Here is a 14,530-nt window from a genome sequence, read left to right on the forward strand (position 1 = left end):
GCCAAATAAATGTTATAAGAGCTCATTTTAAAGCCTATTATCATGGCTTTACAATGCAATTTTGTTTATATTTTTAGCATTATGTGGATCTTATGATATTGGATACTCTTTGAGGGCCACTCTTATCAACAGTTTTGTGGCGCACACACAAGTTCTCAGAATATTGTGATTCTTGATGTGTTGACAGGGTTCCTTGTGGGAATATTGATTGAATGATCATGTTTCAACATGAACAATGTAGAAACAGCCATACACAACTCTTCACACTCAACCAACATCATGCCAAAAGCCGTTGCTACTGAAACTGTCAACCATGTGATCACTTTGCTTCAGAATGGCAAATCTCTTCAAGAAATTGAAGCTTTGACTGGGCTACACTATTCTACCATCAGTAAACTGCACTCCACACACTGCCCCACCATTCCTAAGGCCAAAGAAGGGTGTCCTTCCCTTCTTACTACTGCCAATCTTCGCTATGCTACTCGACTCATTGGGACTGGCAAGGCTACCACATCTCCTGCTGTGGCCAGAGCTCTTGCAGACATTACTGGGAGAGTTGTCAATGCAGAGACAGTGCGAAGAGGGTTGAAGAAGGCAGGAATGAAGGCTGTAGTGAAGTGAAAAAGGCCGTTACTCTCTGCTAGGCATCGGAAGGAGAGGATGGACTTTGCTTTGGCTCACCAGTATTGGACTGTAGAGGACTGGAGAAGGGTGGTATGGTCAGATGAGACAAAGATTAACAGGATGGGGTCAGATGGAAGGAAATGAGTGTGGAAGAAGCCAGGGGAGAGCCTCAGTGATAGGTTGATGAAAGGGAATCAGAAGTTTGGAGGTGGATCCTTGATGATGTGAGGCTGTATGGGCTGGGATGGTGTGAATATGCCTGCAATATTGATGGCAGGATGGATGCAGACCTTTATGTCAGCATTCTGGAGGATGAGCTGCAGAATAGCCTGGAGGATTGAGGCAAAACTGTGGAGGATGTGGTGTTCCAGCAAGACAATGACCCCAAGCACACCAGCAAGAAGGCCAAGGATTGGTTCAAAGACCATGATTTCAACACCATGCTATGGCCCTCTCAATCCCCAGATCTCAATCCCATAGAGAATTTGTGGGGTCACCTAAAAAGAAGCTTGCAGACTATCAGGAGCCACCAAAGGGAATTACTGAGTTGTGGGAAAGGGTAGAGAAGGAATGGGAGGCTATTGGGAAGGAAGTGTGTCAGAATCTGATTGAAAGTATGCCAAGGAGGGTGGATGCAGTTGTGAAGGCAAAGGGAGGCTATACCAAGTACTGAAAGTATGAGTTTTGTAGAACCTGAATATGTGCCACAAAACTGTTGATAAGAGTGGCCCTCAAAGAGTATCAGATATCTTGAGATCCACATATGTTAAAAATATAAACAAAGCTGCATTGGAAAGCCATAATAATAAGCTTTCAAATGAGCTCTTATAACATTTATTTGGCCCAGTGGTTGAGGAGATATTTACCATACAAGTCGAAGTAAGCAATCTTATCAACAGTTTTGTGGGTCACTGTATACAGGATGGGAACCCAGACATTCTAACTAAGGTGAGATCCACTGTGTATATTGGATACTTATGTGGCAGTATTATGAAGTTGATGCTTGAAATGCCACCCATCTTTATAGCTATCACTCACAAGCTTTGACAATAGCAGAATTGTGTCAGATTTTCACAACCCACTATACATCAAGACAGTGGCTCTGAACAACATAATTTGATGTAGGAAAAAAGGTATCATGCTCATGCATACCTACTTTGCCATAGACAGAGGAGAAACTCTTACACCACTCATCAAAATCAAACACATCACTGAACTTCGATCATATTGCTTTCAGATCATGAATTATAAATTTTATCAACTGGCAAAAGTGAGGAATGTGCTCCTGTATGTCATGAATTTGCTTATGACACTTGACACAGAGGTGATTGCATTCTTTTTAAAATGTTGACAAGGGAAGAAGTTCTTGAAATCTCACAGTCTAAGCACAGCGAAGATGAGTTCAGTGTCCAGGGACCTTGTTAGAGCCATTTAGATGTAGTCAAACTATCAAGATATGTACAACTCAAGGTCTGCTATTTATTAACTATTGCTGCCCTCAGATCCTATTGTACGACCTATCTGTTGCTAGGGTACGTTGCTCTGATCATTTGACTGGCCACTTCTCCCCGTTTGTAACAAGAGCGTACCTGAGTGCCACACGCACTCCTTTTTTCAACATGCTCCCTCAATCGCTGATGTCAAGCTGTCAGAATAGGTGAATGTGGTCGTCGATATATGCCACCTTGACCTTTGCACCCTTATCATCTGGCTTCCCTTTTTCATCATCTGAGTCATCCTTGTCATGATCTGACTTGGTCAGGCAGTCCTTCCATATGTGCCTTATTTCTCTGCACTTGAAGCACTTATGCTTCTTGCCCCCTGTAGCTGCCTTCCACTTCTCTTTCTCAGCCTTAGCCATTATGGCCACCACATCCCGGTCATCCTCTGTATCCTTCTAGTGGATCTTCTCATTCAGAAGTCTTGCTGTGATGTTTGTAACAGTGAGTTGTTCAGCTGGGATCGAGTCAAGCATGACTATGAGCTAGTCATAGTGTTCTCTGAGGCCCATGGTGAGTCCCAACGTTATATCCTCTTCTTCTACTTTTGTTATGAAGTGTTCCCTAGAGAACCTTCCTAACCACGTGCCCTTACAGCATGTGCTAGCTTCCCCAGTGAATGTTATAGTAGGGTCCAACCCTAGGAGTGTGCAGCAGTGAGGTTTGGTCACTCTGCTCTTTGCTAGGTCGCTGAGAGGCTACTGCACGTTCACTCGCAGGTTACTAGGTTTGCCCTCTGATCTCTAGACAAGCGCATGAACTTGAATATCCCTTGAGAGTGAGTGCAGATCCCTGATCAGAAGTATCGAGAAAGCTTCTTGTCAAGAAGGGTTCTAGTAAAAGAACGAGTCTTAGAAACAAGGAGGAAGAGGTTGGTCTTCTCTCCATGATCTGTGCCCCTTATATAGTCACAGACCTATAGTCTGAGGTACTAGTACAGGGAGTCCCGCTATTCTAAAGATAGATAAAATACCAGAGCTTCGCTGCTGCGAGCCAGTTAATTGGTGAGCTAAGAAAAGCGTAGGTGAAATAGAAAACCTAGAGCGAAGTCTGGATTGCAAATGCCAGAGTGAGTCTAATCGTGAGAACAAAAAACTGCTAACTCACCGCAGACATGAAGCAATTTGCGCATGTGGCAAATGCTTAGCAAATGTCAACAGGTTTTTTTGCCTTTGTGATCTCAATTTGCTATGGTTCCTTCCCACATTCCATATTATGTATTTGCATATAGTATGTTAGAGGCAGAAATTTAAAATCATATATTTTAAGAAATGACACCATTTTCAAACTCACCAAATATATTTAGAATTTGAGTGCTGTTGAATGTAATCATACATTTTTGAACTCCAAACCATCACATGTATAAAATATCCAGTAGCAGATGAAGGTGTCATTATGCCTACATTCTACTTCTCTACTGAAGTCATTCTAACCAAGATTACTAGAATGAAAGTCATTCACCGTAATTACACCTTCATCTGCTACTGGATATTTTATACATGTGATGGTTTGGAGTTCAAAAATGTACGATTACATTCAACAGTGCTCAAATTCTAAATGTGTTTGGTGAGTTTGAAAATGGTGTCATTTCTTAAAATATATGGTTTTAAATTTCTGCCTCTAACATACTATATGCAAATACATAATATGAAATGTGGGAAGAAACCATAGCAAATTGAGATCACAAAGGCAAAAAACCTGTCGACATTTGCTAAGCATTTGTCACATGCACAAATCGCTTCATGTCTGCAGTGACTCTAGAATATGTCCACCAGACCTATGAACCATAAATAGTAAGTGTTACGTGCAACGTAAACTGTCACGTGACCATGAAGCGCTGAAACCGTAACACAAGCTCCCCCTTCCAACTGGCAAGACCCTTGATGACCACTCACCAAACTAATCCATCAATGTCCCTCTCGGACACCCACTCAGCTATAGACTAGAATGGTGGTGTGATGTACGACCTCCCAATCATCGAGATCCTCCTGGTGATGAGGATGGAAACCAGTAGGTGCCCAGTGCGAGATGGATCTGTCTTCATAGCGAACTGCCTCCAGTTCATCCACCCCATCGGTGAGCCATCTAGGACACTCGATCATGGTGATGAGGGGTTGGAAGATGACCGGCATCAACTCATGAGGTGTCTTGACATCTCTGTAGGTAACTTGATTGAAGAACGTCCTGAATAGTTCGATCTCGTAGTGTTCGACGCCTTCTTCCTTGTCCACGAAACGAATGCTGATGACGCATATCTGGTTAGGTGTTGAATGCCAATTGTGCATTTCTGGAAGGGGTGGTGAAAGAGCAAGGCAACTCACGGACTGAAGACACGGTGAGGTGAGTCTTCCGAGTAGAGGTGCCATGCGATCTTCAGGTTGTCCCAAGTGAAGACGAAGGTGTGGAAGGTGATGAAGTCACCTGTGCCCGTATGATGGACATAAAGACGATGGTTATTGCATTCCATCAGGAATGTTAGTGGTGTTGCGATGAAGACATTGTAGGGTGATGCCATGTCTGGGGCGATGAATGACACTTGTCCTTCCGCAGGGTTGCTCGAAGACTTGACCGTTCAAGTGTACCTTGTCTGCTTCTTGATGATGTCAGCCGGTGAAGGTTGCGATCCATCCTCAGATGGGTCAATGTAATTGTAGGTGGTGCCATCATGGTGGGGGTAGCCGGGTTGTTCATCATTGGCATTCTCTGCCTGTTCATCGTCTTCACCCCAAGCTCTTCCTGTCGTCCAACGACCTGTCTCGTCTTCATTGTTTCCTCAGCATGCACTTCTCTATGAGTCAGCCAGTGCTTCATCACTGAGGTTGGTCAGAGGTGAGAGTTCATCTCTGTCACTGTTGAGGAGTGGTCCCAGCTCTGAGGTACTGCAAGTGACGGTGGTGCTTACGTGAATGTTAAGCGACATTGGTGGAGGTGGTAGAGCGGGGCAATTCTCTTTGCTCCAAGGGTAGATTTCCTCATAGAGTTTCCACTCGAGTAGGAGGAGGTGATGGTCCAGTAGAGGGAAAGGAGGACTGCTACTTATACCTTCGAGCAGTCATTCCTCTTCTTTGTACCAGTCCGTGATATGAATATTCGCCATCCCCATACGTTCTTCTGCTGGAATTGTCATTGTTCTTGGTACAGTACCATGTACAACACTGAATGCATCCAGAGTGAATGAGAGCGCTGCCGGTAAGATATCAAAGTGTAGCAGATGATCTAGAGCATATGATGGTGGGAGGATTCCCACTGAAAGGCCAGCGTAAATGGCTGTTAGGATAGTCTGACGTCAATCTGGCCCTAACTGGGGCAGGTGGAGTTCCTCTGTTAGGTACATTGGGTAATTCATTCGCATGAACGTCTCCCATGTTCCGTCTAGGTCGATATCGATGTTGTCCTCTAGTGTGATCTTCAGTCTGTCCATTTGGAATGGAAACAGATACAGAATTCTGATTAGCCCGCTGAAATGAGGGGTTAGATATGGCTGTCGTCACGTTGATCTGAAGTCATCCAGGAGGTGGACTTCGTGGACGTCATCCGCTCTCTGGATAAGATGGTCCATCATGGTTTGGATGGGTCATGTTGAATTCGACGTTGGTATGGTCGAAGTTGGCAAGATTCTCGATGGCAAATCCAGCTCCTCTGATAGCGAGATAGACTCCGAGCTGTTGGAAGACCTGATAGTGATGATTGTGAGAGGAATGCGATTCGACATCTTCGAGAACTTCGATGATATGGGTGAGAGTGGTGATAGCAGATTCGAGATATTCAAGGTGTTGCACAGGCATTTGGGATTGAGGATTCAGGCCAAGTTGTGCTCCCTTTTATACTCGTCCAGCAGCTCACTTGCATTGTCCATTTCCATCTCCTTTACCCACGACCTTTCACTGAGTGGATATCCAGCCCATTTTATCAGATATTTGTTCTTGCTGCGCCGTAGTCGGTGTCCAATTATGGATTCAATTTCAAATTCTTCTTCTCCTTCGATAAGATCTGGAGGCAGTGTTGAATAACTATCCCCATGTGTGATGATCTGCCAATACAGTGTAAGAAGCGCAGCATGGAACACCAGATGGATCTTTCATGTCGCAGGAAGGTCTGACTTGAATGAGAGAGTCCCAGAACCTCCTTGATCCTGAATGGTCCTTCTCGCTTCGGCACTAGCTTGTTCGATTTGTAAGGTCTTTTCAAATTGGTAGCTTCCAGCCAGACCTTATCTTCTTTCTTGAAAGTCGGCAATCCTGCTTGGAGCCTTGCTGATACGTGGGCTTTTGCCTTAACAATTCCTGCTGCGGCCTCCTTGTGGAATGTGCTGAGAAGTTTGAGTCGCATGTCAATGTCAGGGATTTCTTCCTGTGGAAAGAGTTCTGGCATTTCCCATGGTTTGTATCCAGACCAGATTTCGAAGGGTGACTTCTTTGTGACTGAATGGATATGAAGGTTGTGCACGAATTCTGCTTCTGATAGGAGCTTGTTCCATTGTTGCAGTTGTTCGACACAATACATTCGGAGATATGTTTCCAACTCTTGATTCATTCACTCTGTTTCACTGTCCGTTTGTGGATGGTAGGCTGTGCTCATGGCTGACTTGATCTTGAGAGCTTTGCACAATGCCTGAAATACTTTAGATGCAAATTGCATTCCATGATCGGATATAATCTTGTCGGGTAGCCCAAAGTGTTTCCAAACTTGATGTGTGAATAGCTCAGCTGTCTCCGCAGCAGTGATCGTCTTTTTGCATGAACATAGAATTACCCCCTTACTAAGCCCATGGTCTACCATGACCATTATTGAATCGAAGCCTTCACTTTCCGGTAGATCTGTAATAAAATTCATGCTAACTTGCTTGAAAGGTAGCGCATTGGGTGAAAAACCGATGAGCTGTAGTGGAATTTTGGGACGATTGCATACAGCTTTGAATTGCTGACAAATTGTGCAGCCATTGACATAGCTTTGCACAAAGCGATACATTCCCGGCCACCAGAAGTTTTTTCTGATCAATTGATGCATAACCCAGATTCCTGGGTGACCATGTGGTGTGGCTTCGTGGTACCTACGCACGATTTCCTGTTTAAGGGTATCATCGTTGGGAACGTACACTTGATTATGAATGGTGATTAAGCCATTATCAGAATCCTTGATGTCATCCTTAGTCATTCTTCTGGAAACTGGCAGTTCCTCCATTAGGCTGTCCTGGTATGCCAGTACTGCAGGATCTTTCTTTAGTGCTTGTCAGATTTGTTCCGCCATATCTGTATCGATAGCACCAATGAATAGATCGTCTGGTAGGAGAATCGCAGGAAACTTGTTGTCTTGATGATTATCCAATTCAGAGAGGCGTGAGAGCGCATCCGCTTAAACCATTTGTCGTCCAGTAGTGTGAACGATCTTGTAGTTAAACATAGATAAGAAGAGTTGCCATCTTTGCTGTCTTGGGTTCAAGTCCTGTGGTTGCCTAAAGTACGCCAGATTCTTGTGATCTGTGCATATGAGGAATGGCTCCTGTCACAAAGCACAAAGCACTTAACCCAATTAAGGGCAAGTCTGCTTGTGTGACCTGCACAAATGATCCACATAAAAAGGTTGCCCTAAGGCTAACCTGGAAAAGCCTGCCACAAGGGCTAGGCTGAGGACGCGCACAGTGACATACAACCAGCAATCAAGGCAAAGCCCCAATGCATGGCCTTGCACAAAAGGTGGAAGGGGGGAGCTGGCCTGCTGGCCGCATATAATAATTGAATGAATCTAAGGTCTTCCCTTAGATCCTCATGTGCTTATATACATGTAGTGGTGGACCCTGGGTACCCTAACTATGGTGTACTTACTGGGGTCCTGTCCTGTCTACATGTGAACATATTGCCAAAACCAGTAATGGTTCTGGACTTCGCTATAGCAACTATCTATAAAGGCTGTGAATACGCCAAGGTAATCCTACTTTACCCAATGAGATAATTGCCTGAAGGTAGTGCCACTATTTGAGTGGCTGAAGTGGTGCCACTTATTGAGTGGCCAATGGGGGTTCTGCCATAGCGCATATTCTAATGCTGGTGCAACTATTTGGCAGCCATGTAGTTGGTGCTGCTATTTGAGCAGCGAATTGGGTGCTTGCTAGCTTGATGGTCCAATGAGCACGGGTAAGCCTATTGTGGGCCAAAGAGTTCCATTCTGGGCAAGTGGCCTGGTGTCATGTGACCAATGCCTGATAACTTCCAAATAGGGCAAGTGGCCAGTGTCACGTGACTGGGTGGCTGAATCATGGGTGCTTGGTGGTCATGTGGTAGACACAGTCATATCTGCGATGTATGTGGTGGTATTGTGCTGTTTGTCTAAGTATCCACTTTGTGAGATCAATATGAAGGTTGGCGTCTGAATAACCACTTGTGGTTGCCGAATGATAACTTTATTGGTGCAGAAAGAAAGGTGCTACTTAATACTGTGACAGCTCCTTTGTTCCGTCGAGATAGTGTCTCCATTCTTTGAGTGCATGGATGATTCCAAGAAGCTCTTTATCATAGATTTGATAATTCCGTTCAGGATCTGAGAGCGACTTGGAATAGTATGCGCATGCATGAAGATCTCCATTATCATCTTTCTGCATAAGGACTGTGCCCGTAGCAAAGTCTGATGCATCGGTCTCGATGACAAAGGGCTTGTTCTTGTCTGGCATGACCAGTATTGGTGCTTTGCTAAACTCATTCTTGATATGGTCAAAAGCGGCTTGTTCCTTGCTCATCCAATGGAACACATTTTCTCCCTTGGTCTTGGTTAGATCAATGAGGGGTCAAGCAATATCAGAATAGTTCCGAATGAACTTTCGATAGAATCCTAGGAAGGTGCATACTCCTTTTACGCTAGTGGGGGCTTCCCACTTCAGGATTCCATTGACCTTTTCGGGATCCATCTGGAGTCGTTCTGGAAGGAGAACGATCCCTAGAAAATCAGTACGTGTAGTCTTAAACACACATTTTTCCAGCTTGAGGTAGAGGTCATTATCGACCATCTTTTTGATGACTCATTCAAGCTTCTTTTCCAACTCCTTCGATAGGTTGTAGACCTTTCCTCATCTAGGGACAAAATCCAGCTTGAAATCTATATTGTGATCGTACGATCTGTGCAGTGGTAACCATTCAGATGCCTTTTCTTCGAAAATCTGCTTGTACTTGAGAAGGTATGATGGTATCGTTACTTTTTTCTCGGAGTTCTTCTTCTCCTCGAGTGCCTTCTTTTGTGCTAATTCTTGCACCTTGTTTGATGCCTTCTAAAAGGTATCGCCTTCTTTCCACGTCCGGTGAAGGTCCTTCTCAGAAGTTGTCATTGGACATTGATCTGCTTCATGTCCAGGCTTTGTGCATTGATAACATAGTTATTTCTTGACTGATGTTTGACTCATTCGTCGCAGCGCAAGATACTGCATCTTCCTTTCTCCAGCAGTCTTATGTTCCTTTTCTTCGAACGTGACTTCCTAGAGTATTCCCGTGTCCGGTTGATAGGCAAGATAGCTTCTTTTTCTCCGATTTCTTGATCTTCCAGATAAGGCACTCCTGCCAAGTATGCAAGCAAGAGGTCTGAGTCAACAGTTCCTGCTTCATTCGGGGTAGGATCGACTTCTTCATCAAGAATGGCTCAGAGTTTCTTTTTTGCTTGTCTTCGCTCTGTCTTGGATATTGGAAGATTTACGGCAGTTGGATGTTTAACTGGCTGTGGCTTTTTGTCTGGTTCTTCTTCAACATATTGTCATACCTTGACTTCGCCCATCTGCCAATTGATAATTGGGTTGTGATCATGCAACCAGGTATTGCCTATGATCACATCTTCTTTTCCTAAATCGACAACCAGGAAGTCATCGTCCCATTCGTACTTTCCTGCACAAACAGTTTCTCTGAAATGTTCATTGGTGGCGTTGATGAGGCTTCCATCGATGCTACAAATCTTGACCTCCTTCTTAGCCTTTAGAAGGTGTAGTCCTTTTTCCTTTGCGAACACTTCATTGATGAACATTCCTTTGGCTCCTGAGTCGACTAGGGCTCTTGCTGGTACATTTTTTGTTTGGCAACCATCATAATCTTGGAGGACGATATTGAGGTATATTTCGCTTCCTCATTTGATATTGCCCCTAATAGTTACTTCCTTTGGTATGCCTTCAGTTTCTGGGTGCCACGTTGTACCCACGTGGACCCATCTCCAAAACCCACCACATCCTTCTGGTGGTCAGGTCATGGAAACTGACGTGTGTACTCCTTTATGTCCAATTTGCATGCAAACTTGTTTGTGTTTTCGAGCCATTCAATTGTTATTTCATTGCTTTGAATCTCGGCTTTCAGAGTCATATTTTACGCTCTTGCTTCCTTTCTTCATGAGTGTCACAGTATATTAGCACTTCCCTATTCAGAAGACCCTACTGTAACTGGACTCAAGCAGCGTCACCAAAGCCAGCCACAAAAGCCATGCGACATCATTGATGATCAGCTAAGTGCTCAAGGATCTTATCGATTGTCTGCGCCAATCGACACATCACGTGACCAATCAAGCGCCCCTGGCACGTGACCTTAAGAGACGCTCAAGCACATGACATCCTGATAGCCGCTCAATAGGCTTGAGCATAGGCACGGGACACTGAGGTCTGGATTGGTAAGGAGGTCGGCCTTATACCTCATGGCCGAGACGGCACCCCGACGGAATGCCGCACGGACCATGACCTTATCTATAAGTCTACGGCCCACCAATGACCACGTAGTATTTACTAGTAGGTACATTGCCATTGGCTGTAGCACATTATGCATTATGTCCATACATAGTAGGTAGCCAAGGACTCCATAGATACTAGGGTACCAGAGGGCCTCGCCCCTACATGTATATATATGCCTCTATGCGACTGGGCTATTCCCCAGTCTTATTCATCTATTTCTCACATCCATCGTGGCTTGCCACAACCCTTCATCCCTGAGTCAGCTCGACAGTGAGGCCTATCGCCACTCACTTGTCTTCGCCTACCATTGGCTGAAAGGGGGCTCGCCACCCTTTTATGTTGGATCTTGAGTCACCGCTCCAAGTGGGACCCTGGGGCCTTACAAGGCACTCAGTATAAAGGTCACCCGTGAGTGGGTCATGTGTGAAGCACCCATGAACGTCATGTCTCGTGTGGCAAAGCTTAGCCATGACAATGAGCTTTGACATCCAGTCATTGTATTCTTGCAAGTTCCTTATTAGATATTGATCATCGAACGGGTGTTTCTTCATCCGAATCGTCTGAATCCCTAGTGGCTCGTCGAACCATTTTACGCTTTACCGAACGAGTTCGTCGTATCCTGTTGACGATTTCTTCCTGCTCTGATTCTTTTTCAGAGGTCTCACTTTCCCTTTGGGAAGTTTCGTCTTCTGATCTCCTGAAGATGATTGCTCATACTCTTCTTCTGAGCTCGTATCATCTTCTTGGACTTTTGCTACCCATCGGTGTCTTTTCTTCTCCTTTCCCTTGGAGTAAGATTTAACTGACTTGGTAGTCTTTCCTGATCTGCCTGGCTTGGAGTGCTTCTTCTGCCTGAAATAAAATGTCTTGGCCTTGGCATATGGAGTTGTCTTTCCTCCAGAATGCTGGTGCAGATCATATTCCAGTTTTGAGCAGCTTGCTGCCTGATGTTCTGGCTTTCCACAGTTATAGCAGAATCCACCCCAAGAACATTCCTTATGGGTTTCTTCTGTGATTTTGTCGATGTCCATGGCATCAGGATCATGCTCCGTCCTTCCTCTGCATTTTGAAGATCCTGAGATGTACTTGAAGATATTGGTTCTTCTGCTATAGATGTCCTGGAGGTCCGTGACCTTTCAGGCTGCCTCGCATGCATCTTTATATGTGGTTGGCAGTTGAGCAACAATGAAGACCTTTTCTGCAAGTCTCTCATTGAGTCCTCTTTTGAAGTGAATGAGCTTCTGGTAGTCTTCGGTGATTTCGGCATATCGATAGCAGATGTCGAGTGATCCGATGAACTTGTCGACCGTCTGCTTATCCTGCTTGTATTTTCCTTCAAGAAGGACCTGCCAGGCTTGATCTTTGGTTGTGATGCCCCCATACTTTTCTTCGAGCGTTGTCTTGAAATTTTGGTAGATTCCAAGATTGTTCATTCCTTGTGCCATCTGGGCCGCTTTCCATGATTCTGCCCATTTTCCAGCTGTAGACGATGGGTCAATCTGGGAGAGGATGAAAGTGATCTTGCTGAAGTCATCATTGTAGACTCCTGCATTTGCTTGGAGGTATCATTCCATATGTCGTATGAATGAGGCAAATTCTCGCTTATCTCCCCTGAATTCCTTGATTTTTCCCATCTTCTTTTCTCTCGCCATTGATGGTTTAGGGATTGCTCCCTGGTATTGGGCATAGATTGTCAGGGCCTGCTGGTAGTCAGCCCAGACTGCATCTGTACATGTTCCAGGATGGGTTGATGGCCCAAGTGCCAGGTTGTATCGTGCAACAGTCACCATTGCTCCTCCAATTGATGCCTGAGGAAGGTGCGGGGGTTGGTCTCATCTGACTGGTATGATTCCTGGAGAATCTGGTCTAACAGTACTGTCCGAGACCAATCTCGCAATTGGGACTGCTGTGTGTCTGGCACTAAGTGGCTTATTTGGCTGTAATCCACTGGTTTCCTCCGAACAACCTTCTTCTCGGTCAATTTGGATAGCTTCTCCAGATGGAAGCTCTTTTATTTCGTCGAATTGCCTGAGAGTTTGTTTCTTCATCAAAGTCTCCCCTGCTTTGAAGGATTCGACATAGTCCTTCTACTTCACCTTCAAGCTGGCTAAGCCTTGGGCGATCTGTTGGTTCATAGGCTCATCCTAGCCTAAATTGCAGTCGAAGATGAACTGCTTCTGTCGACTTTTTCTCGTAGAGGTCTTTTATCTCCTCTGTGATCGCGTCTTCGACGGTAAATTGTGGTGCTCCTTCTTCTGAAGCAACCGATCCTTGTTCTGACATATCATGATCTGACATGTCCTCTGGGTTCCTCGGGTCCCTGGGTTCCCACATCTTGAAATCCTATCTTGTCCTGGATTCCTGGTTTGCCTTCTCTGGGAAGGGCTTTAGCATGTCTTCAATGTGTGCCTCAGATGAGGGCTTCTCTTGTTCTGGCATCCGATATGATAAACCTGTAAAACCTGTAAAAGAAAACTGTGTGGATGGGTGTCCACTCCCTGTTATCTCGTCTGATCTATCTCCTTACCCAGTGCCTTACTTGTCAAGGATGGGGCTCAGGCCTGATACTGCCTTTTGTTCTGGGTGGCCCTTAACCGTGTTCAGGATTGTGTTTAGCTGGGTATGACGCCCTGCTGCTCCCTATTTTGAGTGATCAGCTAATCACCTTGAAATCCTGCCTACTCCCATTTGAGTGCTTGGTGTTTCCTAGCCTGTTGATTTCCTCTTCTTGGTGGCCTATAACCAATCTTCCTTCCTATCTGCGTCTCCTCGATTGAAAATGGACTCGGCAAGGGGTGGGTGCCTTCTTTCGGTGGCCCTTAACTGGTGTCTTCTGTATACCCAGCACCTCTGGTGAGGATGGGGCTCAAGTCGACACTGCCTCTGGCGGGTAACTTGCCGCAACAAGTATCCAGGTTCTGCTTCTCTGATGGATGCTCTTGTCTGGTGAAGTACTGGTGCACCAGCTACTTCAGAGTGGTTCTCCTGTTTTTCCCTTCGTGGGCGAAGCACTGTCACAACAGCTACTTCAGAGTGGTTCTCTCTGTTTTTCCAAGTGGTGTGTTGACTGCAGTGCACACCGAGTTCCCTGGAATTGGATACCCCTGTTTGAGGACTTCTTCCCATCGTGCCAAGTGTCTGATCCCTGTTCTCTCTATGGGGTCTCTTCTTATTATACTGAAGAGTTCACCCAGTCGAGCATCTTCTTCCTATTGAGCCTCCTTCAGTGTAAAGTCCCCACTTCTTGTAAGTGGTTCTAGACCTGAATAGGTTGACCTAAAGAAAACCTCTTCCTAATGTTATGAAGCGTACCCTCGAGAACCTTCTTAACCACATGCCCTTACAGCACATGCTAGCTTCCCCGGTGAATGTTATAGTAGGGTCCAACCCTAGGAGTGTGCAGCAGTGAGGTTTGGTCACTCTGCTCTTTGCTAGGTCACCGAGAGGCTACTGCATGTTCACCTGCAGGTTACTAGGTTTGCCCTCTGATCTCTAGACAAGTGCATGAGCTTGAATACCCCTTGAGCATGAGTGCAGATCCCTGATCAGAAGTATTGAGAAAGCTTCTTGTCAAGAAGGGTTCTAGTGAAAGAACAGGTCTTAGAAACAAGGAGGAAGAGGTTGGTCTTTGTCACAGATTAAACCATACACGTGACATGTAAAACCTGCAGAACGACTGCATATATAGTCAGAACCAAGTGATAAGCCAAGCTTATCATTACCA

The 14,530-nt window shown here is 45.2% G+C and overlaps 2 protein-coding genes across 2 annotated transcripts; both read right to left on the bottom strand.

Annotated features, from left to right (window-relative positions):
• Positions 1–621: 621 nt before the first annotated feature.
• On the bottom strand, positions 622–1,078 carry LAESUDRAFT_796108 (uncharacterized protein). The gene has a single exon (XM_040913973.1). It carries the CDS (start codon positions 1,050–1,052, stop codon positions 819–821), a length of 234 nt encoding a protein of 77 aa, XP_040759298.1. The 5' UTR covers positions 1,053–1,078; the 3' UTR covers positions 622–818.
• A 2,976-nt stretch (positions 1,079–4,054) lies between these two features.
• On the bottom strand, positions 4,055–4,638 carry LAESUDRAFT_763682 (uncharacterized protein; the record flags this gene model as incomplete). Its single annotated transcript, XM_040913313.1, has 2 exons — positions 4,055–4,364; positions 4,445–4,638. The coding sequence occupies 2 exons, from the start codon at positions 4,636–4,638 to the stop codon at positions 4,055–4,057; spliced, it is 504 nt and encodes a 167-aa protein (XP_040759299.1).
• Positions 4,639–14,530: the final 9,892 nt, after the last annotated feature.

This window comes from Laetiporus sulphureus (assembly GCF_001632365.1).
Source record: "Laetiporus sulphureus 93-53 unplaced genomic scaffold LAESUscaffold_59, whole genome shotgun sequence".
NCBI lineage: Eukaryota > Fungi > Basidiomycota > Agaricomycetes > Polyporales > Laetiporaceae > Laetiporus > Laetiporus sulphureus.